The sequence below is a fragment of the Mytilus edulis genome, chromosome 7 (genome assembly GCF_963676685.1).
Source record: "Mytilus edulis chromosome 7, xbMytEdul2.2, whole genome shotgun sequence".
NCBI lineage: Eukaryota > Metazoa > Mollusca > Bivalvia > Mytilida > Mytilidae > Mytilus > Mytilus edulis.
Window position 1 is genome coordinate 38,224,718 of NC_092350.1, and position 13,951 is coordinate 38,238,668.

General features: G+C 30.6%; 1 protein-coding gene across 1 annotated transcript in view; it reads right to left on the reverse strand.

Annotated features, from left to right (window-relative positions):
* Positions 1-2,658: 2,658 nt before the first annotated feature.
* Positions 2,659-13,951, reverse strand: part of LOC139481401 (condensin-2 complex subunit D3-L-like) — a 63,135-nt gene continuing 51,842 nt past the window's right edge. Inside the window, exons 36-46 of the mRNA XM_071264721.1 lie at positions 13,700-13,759; positions 13,193-13,277; positions 12,334-12,443; positions 11,159-11,439; positions 9,899-10,136; positions 8,747-8,822; positions 7,553-7,570; positions 6,404-6,517; positions 5,431-5,503; positions 4,020-4,056; positions 2,659-2,898 (exon numbers count right to left, since the gene is read on the reverse strand). Of these exons, the coding sequence (XP_071120822.1) occupies positions 2,746-2,898; positions 4,020-4,056; positions 5,431-5,503; positions 6,404-6,517; positions 7,553-7,570; positions 8,747-8,822; positions 9,899-10,136; positions 11,159-11,439; positions 12,334-12,443; positions 13,193-13,277; positions 13,700-13,759 (1,245 nt within the window). The 3' untranslated portion in view covers positions 2,659-2,745. The remainder of the gene's footprint in view (positions 2,899-4,019; positions 4,057-5,430; positions 5,504-6,403; positions 6,518-7,552; positions 7,571-8,746; positions 8,823-9,898; positions 10,137-11,158; positions 11,440-12,333; positions 12,444-13,192; positions 13,278-13,699; positions 13,760-13,951) is intronic.

Consider the following 13,951-nt stretch of genomic DNA (forward strand, 5'->3'; position numbering starts at 1 on the left):
TCCAAACAGAGTTAAAATGATCTAGAAGTAAGCTACTATTGGTCATGGTATATTAATTCTGTTGATGATGTAAGTGTAAGCTAACTGTATTTAAATTGTCCAGTCTTGTTAGTGCTCTCACCTGTACAGTTCTTGCCAGATTTTATGAATGTTGTATCATGGGTTGATTTCAGAAATGACTTGGACGAGTTTGAAAATCAGTGCCAATCAATCAACTTAACCAGAGCTATGCTCCTTGGAAACATTAATTATATGGAAAACTGCATTGTTGGTGCTATCATACAATACTTGCCAGATTTTCATTACCCGTACTCTTATATCAGCAATATCTTGGACGATTTAGAAAATCTGTGGATCAAATTAGAGTCCTTCCCCTCCTTGGAAATATTTATTATATTGAAAATTGCGTCGTTAGGGCTCTATGTTTTATGAAACATATATTATAGGATTATATCATCAATGTCTCAGAAAAATTTGAAAATTGACCTATTGTTTATAGTACCCGAGTAAAGGTCTTGCCAAGAAAAACAGCATGAATCAGGAAAATGAGGTGCAGGTCAGACATGTATACCTTTTACTATTCCATACAACAAATATAGTTGACTCATTGATTAAAGTATCTCAGAAACAAGCTTAGCCAATGAATTTAGAGAAATGAGGTAAAATTAACCTAAAAAATACATGTTTAGTATTTGTTAAGCCAATGAATTTAATTAGAGAAATGAGATAAAATTAACCTAAAAAATACAACATGTTCAGTGGTTGTTGATGTGGTTCATAAGTTTTTCTTGTTTTTTATATAGATAAGACCATTGGTTTTCCGGTTTGAATGGTTTTACACTTAGTAATTTTTGGGACCCTTTATAGCTTGCTGTTCAGTGTGAGCCAAGGCTTCGTGTTGAAGACCGTACTTTAACCTATAATGGTTTATTTTTACAAAGTGTGATTTGGATGGAGTGTTGACTCATTGGCATGCGTACCACATGTTCTTACAGTATATCTATTGTTTAACATTGAAATAAGTTCAAACTTGACGCTTAATTTCATTTACTTTCAGCAGTATATTTTATACAGCATATGTAGTACTAGAAAATATCTTTGCAAAGAAAGTTAATCAATTACAATTAATTTTGCCTCACATATATTGACATATCTGTGTCAATAGAAATTTTTGGTGCTGTTTTTCTGACGAGTTAGTTCAGAGGTACAATAACAGTGCATCATGAACTTTGTATGCAACATTTATTACAATTTGGTCTAAATATCCATTTTAACAGAGGTGATACATTTTGTAAACATTTTACCCACTTTGGATTGCAACTGTAAAATGAGGGTATATTGGATAGCAAAGGCAAACCATAAACCCCTAAAAGTTGTTGCAAGGGTTTTTAACATACAGAGAGGTTAATCCTCTCAGTCCCAAAGCTTCAGACAAGAAGTCTCCATTCTGACTGGACATGGCTGCATATTTATATAACCTTCATTGCCTAAGGGTTGTCTCACTTTATCAAGAGTTTACCTGTCATTCTGATGAAGACCAAAAATGACCATATTTCTATACCCCAGTCACAATATTGGTCATACGACAATTGACATGCAAGGTGGCAACTTCAGACCAAAATGGAATTCATATAAGATATGGATTCTTCAGCTCTAACACCATGATTCATCTAGAAGTTTGTACAATTGTCCTGATTCCATAAATCATGTTTCTCCCATGACAGATATATATGTCTCAAGTTCAATAACTTTTGTCAACAAAAAAGACAAAACCAAACACTTTCAGACTTATTATTGGTTTTATTTATATAAAACACCATAATATCACATTGGCTTTTTTTTTTGTATTTTGCACAATTTCCACATGATCAAAACATTTCATTACATATTTACTTACTAAATTTACAGGGTGCTACAGGTAGACAAAAACAATTTTTATATAACAAAATAAAATTATATGAGTACATACATAGGGAATAATGAATATCTTGCAAATTTAATATTATCTCCAATTATAAGATACATTAACAGACAAGCGAAACACATTTAAGTATGGGTTCATTTTTTTAGCAATAAAACCAGTTGATATCAATTTTAGCATTAAACGTTAAACATAGACCTAAGGAGATATGCTTTTAACACAAATGATACAATTATCTTCCTAAGATGAAAATATGAAAACCTTCACCACTAAATGTATGATTACACCTTTTTTTTAAGCTGGCATGTAAAAAATAAAATAACTCATCAATATAAATAAATACTGCATTTAATTTTTAGCAAATTTTACCAGAAACATTTAGTCAAAGTTTGATCCAACGTCGATACTAAAGGATATGTTTGTTTACCTTTAAAAAGTGATGTGATGGACTGTATCAATAGTGTGCTTTTTGTTAAAAAAAAATGTTTCTAATAATTAAAATTTGTGAAATTCATTCTTTATTAGAAAATGTTTAAGCAATCTTTTATTTTAATTCTGTATATTTACAACAAATAGTAGTTCTCATTTAGTTTCTAATTTAAGCATGCAAACTCTAAAATATCAAGCACTGTATATACATGCATAATAAAAAAGCATGTTTCTGTTGTTTTAATTCTACAGGAATTTTTACAACAAAAAAATCTTTTTTCAAAATGTTAGCATTCAATTAAAAAAAAATATAGCAGTATATATATTACATGATATAGACGCTTGTTTTCTGAATCTGTACAATATAAAGGTTTCACTATAAAAACTCATTGTATTCATGATTTACTCAAGCGAGCACTTCGTCTTGTTTTACTTCTTGGTTTTGTATGTTGTTTATTTGTTTCTGCAGTGTTTTCTGCAGCCTCATTTTCATCGCTGGGATCTTCATTTTCAGATAATTCTTTTTTGACAACGCCTCTACTTGGAGCCTAGAATAGAGCAAGTTGAGAAACACTTAAGTTATACATACATTAATTATTTCACAAGAAAAATAAATACTGATACAGAAAGATGTGTTTACCGTGACATTTTGTTTTTGCTTATTTAATTTTTTTCTAAAGGAAGATTCTCTGTATGGTTATGTACACACTTGCATTGCATGCACTTTCTGTGTGAAATAAACATATATTTATTTTGGATAGGTTTTTGAAACATGATGCAAATGATTGTAGTTGTCTTTTGGTGGTAGAAATTGTGTATTTTTTCTATTGAATTGATAGGTGACCATGATACAACACCTAAAACATGAAAAAATGCAGAGAAAATCTTAAATCTAAAATTGAACAATGTAATGATGATACAATCAAAGCTCACTGAAAGGTTTTCAATGATAAGAATTGCATTTCACAAGACATTCAAAATGGAACTTAATCAAAGATCATGATTGCTCTAAGGGATACGATTGCCATTGTTTTCATTGATACATGTATTATTAGTATTATTTTCAAAAATAATTCAACTGCACAAAGTCATGTAAAATTTAATTTACGTAAGTTAAGTTGTTACTCAACTTTAAAAATTGCCAATCCTCGATACAAGTGTATGGACAATGTAATTATTGTGTTTTATTTTTGTACTATCAATTCCAAGTTTACTTTCTGTAGCAGTCACTGAGAGTGAGAGAAGGTATTTCACTTCGTACATTATCACCTATTTTCCTAGGTGAATTCTAGGTGGAACCCCATTTCTAACTCTTTAAATATTTAATTTCCTTTGGGTCAGTGGGCATGACTCTTTTCCGTACACATTCCTGTTTGAATTGCGATCGCTTTTAATATAATGCAGATGTATCGTTGTATTTTGATTCAGAACTTACGGAAGGGAGACAACTCGAAGCAACAATATGGACGACTCCATTTCGGCTGAAGAGGTCTTCTAGTTACACCTTTACGTCGTGGACTACATTTATTTTAATTTAAATGATGCATTTGATTTAAAATTATGCAACAACAATAACCCTCAGTTTCTGAGAAAACTATAATACACAGGTCTAATATTCTAATTAAATAATGATAGGAGACTATCATATATATCGTTCTCATGTACTTACAGGTGATTTAATATTCCATTTTCTGGGTCGTGGTAACCTATATATAAAAATAAATGAATTAGTAAATTTAATATGTATTGGTTTTCTTGCTATAAAGAATACATTGGGATGTCACAATTTCAATTCAAAAAGCATGTATTGTACAACTTCACATGACATACAAAAACATATGATCTTTCTTTTATTCTGTTTCAGGACCTATCTTGAAAATTTCAGGTTATTCAAATACTTTACTATGATTCATTTGGTCTTGTTAACTGTCACATGTAAATGAGGTTGGTGTTGTACAGATTTAAATCTTGTACTAATTAGATTCTAATTGAGAAAATTGCAAACAAAATTATTTTGGAAAGAAAATCACATCCTTGCTTTTCTTAAACGATTTTTGATTTTTTTATAGGTCTTTTAAGTCATATAGCTTCTGGCAATTCCACATATCTATAAATAAAAAGACATTATACATCTTCTAACAGGAGATAATTTTATACTGTTTTGATTTTGAAAGGTATCACTGTAATAAACAAGAGTGCACGCACTGAAATGTCTCGCCTTCTTTACTAATCATTGATATTATGTTGACACATGGTTGATAGTCCTAAATATAAAGCTTTATTTCAACTGTCACATAAACTTAACATAAACCAAGAAAACTAAACATTGACCTTTGAACCATGAAAATGAAGTCAAGGTCAGAAGAACCATGCCATGCAGGTATATACAGCTAACAATTCTTCCATACAACAAATATGGTTAACATATTGCTTATAGTTTAAGAAATTAACACTGAGCAATATACCGTGAAAATGAGGTCAAGGTCAAATAAAACCTGCGTGACTGACATACAGATCATAAAATATTTCCATACACCAAATATAGTTGACCTATTGCATATAGTATATGAAAAGAAAAAAACCTCAAAAACTAAACTTTGACCACTGAACCATGAAAATGAGGTCAAAGTCAGATGACACCTGCCAGATAGACATGTACACCTTACAATCATTCCATACACCAAATATAGTAGCTCCATTGCTTACAGTATGAGAAAAACAGACCAAAACACAAAAACTTAATTATATACACTGAACCATGAAAATGAGGTCAAGGTCAGATGACACCCTACAGTGCTTCCATACACCAAATATACTAGACCTATTGCTTATAGTATCTCAGATATGTACTTGACCACCAAAACTTAACCTTGTTCACTGATCCATGAAATGAGGTCAAGGTCAAATCTGAACTTTTTTTAAGGAGTCACTGAACCATGAAAATAAGGTCAAGGACATTGGACATGTGACTGACGGAAACTTCATAACATGAGGCATCCATATACAAAGTTTGAAGCATCCAGGTCTTCCACCTTCTAAAATATAAAGCTTTTAAGAAGTTAGCTAAAGCCAGTACTTACGGTTTATCTGGAGAGAACATGTAAACTGTATCTTTACTACCCTGTGCTCCTTTCTGAGGTGTTCCAGGGGTGGCTAAAATATGTAGAAATATAAGTTGTTAACATTTGTAAAAGCTAGTAACTTGTTTCATTCTTGCATTGTTCAGTCCTTGTTCTTGTTAATTTATTTTGACTTTAGGATATGGAATGTGTCTTGCTTATGTTCATGTCAATTTTGTTTTGCCTATGTTTATGTAAATTTGATTCTTTTTTTTTGGACTCGACATGGTTTATATTATTTCTATTAAAACAAGAATATGAGTCTAAAGGGCAATATGCCTCACTCCCACTGTCACAGTTCCATTAACTATTTCAAATGTTTCTTCATATTTAGAACGCTATACATTTGGAACTTGTTTAAAAGATCAACTTTTTTTAGCCATCCTTCCAATGAGTGGTTTGACTGTATATGTCATATTAGGGTCTTACCAAGATTTAATCAACTCCAATATGACATATACATGTATACATGTATTAAACAATTCGCTTCATAATGAACATGTCTTATAAGCTTAAAAACAATATGATCAAAAACTACCTAAACTCAAAATTTTAACCAAATACACAAAAATAATGCCCCTCTTCTATTAAGGTGGGGCATAAAATGAGAAAACAGTTTGTTATCTAGTGCTTGTTCATCTTCTTAGTTCTAAAGCATGTTCAACTAAGTATAACTGATTAGCTGACATGTCACAAAATAATCTAAAGTGTGATTACTTCGCTTGACTGGCTTGAGGATAATGACAGATATGAATAAATTATTAAAGTTTTTGATTTCATGCCTGTTACAGAGATGAAGATAATGAAAATCTTCTATACAGCATACACTAAAGCCATAAATCATGAAAGTTAAGAAAACCTGAAACAAGTACCAAGAAGAAGAAACAATGTGTATTAAACTGTTGTGTTCAAATCAAGAAATTAAAAGTCTTACCATTTTCATCTAAAGCATCACCGAACACTCTGATAGGCATACAGGTTGGGATTGGTGATGGTGGTATCAGTGTTACATTTTGATCAGCATGGAAAGTTATGTTGTTCAATACACCTAAAACAAATACATTATTTTAAAATTTCATAGTAGTTGTTACTGATTGAGAAGGTCATCTAAGCAGAGTACACTTAATTAAAGGGTTTGCAGTAAATAGGAATCACATGTGAATTCATTTATTTTGTTGTTTATCAAGTTTTTTTCAGAAATTTCATAAATCTTTATCATAAAGCATTTATTGAGAAATATAATTCAATTCATTTATATAGAAAACCAAATTATTGCCCATATAGTACTATGCACATTGAAAACTGTGTAAAATTATTTGACAAAGGAATGACAAACAAAAATATGTATTTGCAGTGATTTTACCAGAATCGTCTGTTGATTGTAAAATTTAAAAATGACAAACTAAGAAACCCATTTGGTGAAAATTAACACCATTGTAGATACAATTGGAATGAATGCCAATATTAAAATGAGTGGAAACACATTATAGATGCATTATAAACAGAAAGGCAGTAAAAATAATAAACAATATGTCTACAACACAATAATCTTGAATATTCACTTGACAGACATATTAGGTAAATGTTCCATGAAAGTATTATGTTGTTAATGGTCCACTATATGATTATTCTAATCTACAGTATGTAAGTATATGGTAGGCTACAAATGAATGTATACAAGTTAAAGCAGGTATATTTTATAAAGCTGATATCATACACACTCTTTAGGTTTAATTTTTTTAGATATGTTTTTAAAGATTTCCAGAGATTACTTCAATTCAGATAAAATAATCTAAAATTATTAAAGAAAATGTGAGTTTTCATTATTTTCTTGTTCTATTATCACAATTATTCAACTTCTGAATTCAAAAACTTATGTTAATTTATTGTCAGATGGAAAAGAAATCAATAATTAACATCATGGAAAATTTGTAAAAAAAATAACAGTAAAATCAGGAATTGGAAGCCGATAAAAACAATGTCTGTAAAAACAAATTATGCAAATGGAACCAATTTGTTTGTATAATAATATTGTCCAAGTAAGCAGAAATACTAATATAATACATGCAATCAGAAAAATTACCGTCATCGTGATAAAAGGCTGTAAAAAGAAAACGTCATATTGCCAAAGTCAGAGAAAAATAAACAAGAAATATAAAATAAACAGCTGCGTCATGAGCGCATGATACGCCCGTCGTCTTGTGTAGAAGTTTTATGAAAAATCATAAATGGTTTCTGAGAAGGTTTTAAGCAATAACCATATATTGTTTTTGAGATAAGGCAAGACATGTAAAACCCCTGCTGCTTTTTTTTTAACAAAAAACTAAATATTACTAAAATAAAATTTTGAATCAAAACCAAAAAATATACAGATCTTGAGATTGCAAAGAAGTGTGTAAAGTTTTAAGCAATAATCATAAATTGTTTTTGAGACATGGCACGACATGTAAAAAAAACTCCCCCTTTTTTACAAAATACTCAACAACTCAAAAATAAAATTTTGAATTATCACCAAAAAGTATACAGATCTTGAGAATAATATAACTAAGAAGTGTGTAAAGTTTTAAGCAATAATCAAAAATCACTTTTGAGATAAGGTGCAACATGTGAAAAAAACACACCCGTGTTTTAGTAACAAAGTGCTGTAACTTAAAAATTTTTAATCTTATTTTCACCAAAAAGTATACAGATCATTTGATCATTATAAGAAACAACTACTTAAAGTTTCATGAAATTTGGATAAGTCGTTCTCAAGTTACGGTGCGACATGTTTATGCAGGACAGAGAGACGGACGGACCCTGGACATTTGTATACCATAATACGTCCCGTCAAAATTTTGACGGGCATATAAAAATATGATTTTCAATTTTTCTTAGATTTCAAAAATCTCCTGTGTTGAATTAAGAAATATGTCACATGATTTAAGAACAAAAGCTCCTTTGCACTTTGCATTCATAAATACTTAAAAAGATATAAAGAATTTTGTCAAAACAATTGCTTACTTCCACTTCATACCAACTCTGGTGGATAGTTGTCTCATATGCAATCATACCTCATCTCCTTTTTTTTTAATTTTTTTTAAAATAAAATCAAGGAAGGTAGGGGATAGCTAGCTCTTCAGTTATCAGAAATAGCATAAAATTCAATTACTTTAGGCAGATTTAAAAACCATTTTTTTTTTTTTTTTTTCTTACATGGAGGCAGATATGTTGAAACAACAGAAAATAACTATGATTTATTTCAGCTATTGATGCAAGAAATAAACTAAACATTTACCTGAAGGTGTGCTTATAGCCCTGTTACCTCGGAGGGCCCTAGGAGGTGTGGCTTTGTCCTTTACCCCTTCTGCAAACTGTATTAAATATAAATAATTATGAAATATGCAAACAGAGTTCACTCTTTTATGCAATATGAGCAGTTCATGAATTTAACAATATAAATTTTAAAGTGTATATCAATTGATTGTTGGTTGCTTTACATCCAGTGGCAAATATTTCACTCATGTTCAGGACGACAGTGTATATTCAATCAATAATTATACACCTTATTTTCAATTTTGCAACAAAAAAACTATTCATTTCATCTTTTTCCTGAAAAATGTACACCATGTAGGTTTCCCTTAAAATCTACAAAATCTGGCATATATGTATGAAAACACCAAATGAATTTTGAAAGCAACTAAAGAAAGTTTTCTGAACATATTCCTTAAGTGCTTCATGTTTATTGTACTCAAACATTATAGGATTAAACACATTTCTTTCCTAGGGGTTATTGATGTGTAGAACGGGGTGATTTACTCACAAACTGAATAAAAGTGTAAAGTTTGTGAGTCAGAGACCCAGTTTACACATCAGTAAGCTCTAGAAAATATGCATTTAATCCTTATAATTCTTAACCCGATCATTTGCAATTTATAATTAACAATATTTGGGACTTTGGCTACTATTTACTGTTAAATGTACAATTGACAATCCATAACTAAAGAGTAAGCTGCCATATTGACTTTCTGAAATCCATTATGTTAGTAATGCAGTGTGATCTAAATTAAAACAACATCTCCCTCAAACACTACATTTTTATGAGAAATAATTTAAATTTGAAGCATACAAGAAACAGGATGATCTTTATCTTGAGTGTTTTCATTTGTATGACATCAAGTTTTCCTTTGACGATAATGTCCCAAGCTCATTCACGATTTTTTCCTGGAATTTTATTTTATTGTTAATTCGTACATCTGTATTGTGCATGAATACATGAATGTTACGAAAATAGTTTTTGAAACATGGTTTATCGAAGTGTAAACCAAAAAAAAGCTAACAGACCAATCCACTTGAAGTATTAGAAGATATGAAAATCTTATAAGAATTATTTAAAATTGTTATGATAAGTAAACCTTATCCTGCAAAACATAATTGCAAATGAGCCTACCCTGACTCCAAGATGTGGGCTCTCATCTTCTTCTTCATCATCTTTACTCTTTTTCTTTTCTTTTAAAATAGATTTGCGTTTGGAAGTTTTCTTCAGAGATGGTGATTCAAATGTAAGTGCCTCTGCTGATGCTGGCTCTTCGTTGGAACTTTTTGATAGGCTGTCATGAATATTCTGAGCTCTCTCAAATGCCTTCCTAGCAGAATTAAGGATTGCTAATGTAGAAAGTGACGCTTCCCTGTAATATGCAATGTTAGTAAAACATCAAAGTGAAAACAGTGCTCAAAGATGTCAAAATTACTGTCAATTTAAAAATATCATTTTTGAAATTTCAAAAGGTAAAACACATCCATTCATTTAGATCTAGTAATGGTCAATAGTTTCACATCCATATTAAATACTTCATGGCCAGTTTATTTTTATTTTGTTTCAATAGAGGCTATGTTTGAATCAACTGATTTTTTTATTTTCAGAAAAATTGATGTAATTTTAGAGGTTTTTTCAATCTATAGAGAGAGCCTGGGTGATATTTTCTGCATTTTTTCTGAATATGGCATGTTTCAAAATGTTAGGAGGACGAGTAAGTGCAGAATAAACATATAGGTAACTGAAAATTTGCAGTCAACTACTAGGTGATGAAATAAACAATTTGCAGTCGACAACTAGGTGATTAAATAAACATTTCGAGATAAGACATTAACATTTTTTCAAATGCAGTTTACCACTTTTTTTTTAAATCATATTAAAATTGAACACTGCCTGTTATGCACAAATCTTCTATATTGAAACTGCTAGTAAATTTGACATCAACTTGTGAAAATGGTGAAATTAATTTTGTTAATATGGATTTCACTCACTACCAATAAAAAGATTGAGAAAAGAAATTACCCAGTTTAATTGATGGATACTTTTCCTATATCTCTAATTTTTAATCTTTCCATACAAATAAAACTTATAGAATCTTTTAGTTTTAAAGGTTCAATGAAATTAATAAAGTAATGTGCAAAAGAACAATTAGAACCAGCTAAATGAGGAATTGACCAATTCTTATTGAAAACTACGTCCTTTCATGAAACTTATCTTAAAGATCTTTCTGGTCAAGAAAATAAGATAATTTTGAGAAAAAAATGGCATATTTAGCTTTTATTTCTTAACTCACTCCTGGTATGGAGATACTAATAATACAACACTATTTAATAATTACACCTATGCCTTACATTTAAAAAAAAATTGTTGCAGAAAAGATAAAAGTATTCTTACCTGGCAGGGGTCTTCATAGGAGTGGCATCTGTAACTTGGACTGCAGGTGGACCCATGACAGAACTATCATTGTCTGATCCTTGTTTAGAACCTCCTTTTTGTCCTTTCCTTGATGATGACCCAGGTCTAGGTGAACCTTTATGGTTCTCCAGTCTAGGAGAACCTCCATGGATTGGTAATCTTGGGGAACAAGGTTTAGATGATGAAGGAGTTCCTGGTTTAGATCCAACTGGGGTGGTTGGTTTGGATGAAACCTGTGGACTACCTGGCTGTGAAGTACCCTGAGGTAAAGAACAATAACAAAATACTTTTAGACAGTGTTACATGAAATCATAATAAAGGCTCCATAAATGAGAACATCCACTTGTTATCCAATATAACATGAACAACGTTTCTTCAACAATGACATTAGGTACCTCTGACCTTGAAAGTAAAAACGTTTTAATCAGTCTCAAGACAGACTGCATGCAAAACTGCAGCTAACTAGAAACTACAAGCTTCAATCTCCTCAATAATGTTGTCCTTCTGACCTTTCAATTTAATAATGTTCAAGCTCTCCCCATTGCCCAGCACTATCCAACACTCATAATTAGATGCAAGAATTGCCATATTTTGCGGTTACAACTCTTTGATACAAAGTCATATTGTGAAATTTAATTTGACTTACAAAACAGCACCTACAAACTCTTCAAAGGGTTGTTGCAATATGGATTTTTCTCTCTCTTATTTAGATTTAATGCATTTGTGGTTGCTTTTCTCTCTTTATTTATCTAACTATCTTCCTATTATAAAAAAATACTGGAAACACTACAGGTGCAAAAACCGGCCTATATTTTTATGGAATTGTTTCAAGTGAAACTGGCTTTTTTATCAGGTACTGTTTTTGGGTGGATTTTTTTATGAAGCCTATAAATCTGATGAAAATTTGCTTAATAATGTTAATTGCAGACAATAGCAGAGAAGTTCTTTCAAGGGAGCTTTTTCAAGCATAGTTTGGTAAAGGCTACACATTGAATAATCCTGAAACAAACATTATGCCCTAGGTTCAGTCTATCAATTACTGCTGTAACTTGATCTTTAATCTCAAAATAAATATGGGTCCTTTTCACCCAATGAGTATTATCAAACCTAAATTTGGCCTTGCTTGAATATAACAAATGATATTAAATATGAACCTGAACTATTGATGCATTCCTCTGTCTTTCTGTCTCTTCCTCTTGTTCTTCAAACTTTCTTAGGTCAAACTCAATCTCAGTGGCTAACTGTCTGTCGGCTGATAATATCTCTGAAAAAGGTCAAATATTCTTTAATCCTTAATCTTATTCATATTTCAGTTTACCATAATACTTCGCTGCTAATTAAAACTGAATTGAAAAAAATATCAAATAAAACTTATTGGTTAGATGTCAGTTAATAAAAGTATCTATGGAGTATTAAAGATAATAAACATCAAAACTCATTCTCAATGGTTTACTTCCCACTTCCTGACCAAATTTGACATCATTCTGTTTACAAGTATATATCCGTGAATTTTGAAAGATGGACAGACAAGGTGAATGTAATATAGACCAACTCCTAAAGTTATGATATTATAATAAATAAATACAAAGAAAACATATTTAAATTACTTTAAAAATTCATCAGATTAGATAAGAAAGAATTACTTCATTTTTTCCTCTATACTTTTCTTCAATAAGCACCTAAATAAGAAAGTTGATATTCATACACTTTTAAATGTGTCTCAATACTTTAAATCTGTCTCAACACATTCTAAACCATTTAAAAACTGTCTTCACTTTGTAGTGCATTTCACCTCCAAATGCAATGTTTATATTGATGGGATATACATGTCCTGTAAAATTCAAAAAGAAACAGCATATTTTGCCTTTTTGCTTATCACCATGCTTCTTTTAAAAGTTCATATTTTAGATTCCCTCAACCTACAATGGAATCCTATTAAGCCAAAGAAATAGGAAGCAAAACTACAATTTCAGGACATAAATAAAACAATAAGCCTATATAATATTCAAGTACCTTGTACTTCATTCTTATAATCTTTCAGCAGTTCTCTAAGATACATCATCAGGTCTTTCAATACTGTAGATCTTTGTTGTTCTAACTGCAATATATATATGTAGTAAGTAACATTACTTGACAATGGCAAAAAGACAATCACTTAAGCTTCAATTTTACTTTCACAATCAAAATCAAAGGATTTTCATTCTGGTAACAGCAAATCACTTCAGTCCAAAAAGTGTTAAAAGGTGCTTGATATTTAATATAATAGCTTATTTCATTTCTAATTTAAAAAATATTTTTCTAAGTTATCTCCCCTGATATAAGATCTTCAAAATTTGGAATTATTGTAATTATTCAAAGTAAATTTCATTTTTGGATCAAGTTTGCTAAGGACTGTTTGAAGATTAAATGTATGGGAGGCATGAGAGGCACTTTTTAAAACCCCGATCACTTATAGTACAAAATGTTCATTTAATTATAACTCTTCTAGTTCCAGTAAGATTGTTTTAAACTTTCACTTACCATGTGTTTAAGTGAGACAACAATTGGCACAATGTTTTCTATAACATTTTTCTTCACAACCTGCAATAAAAATAAACAAGAGTGCACACGCTGAAATGTCTCGCCTTCTATACTAATCATTGATATTATGTTGATAGTCTTAAGTATAAATCTAAGCTTTATTACAACTGTCACATAAACTTTACATTAACCAAGATAACTAAACAAAGACCAATGAACCTTGAAAAAGAGGTCCAGGTCAGATGAACCATG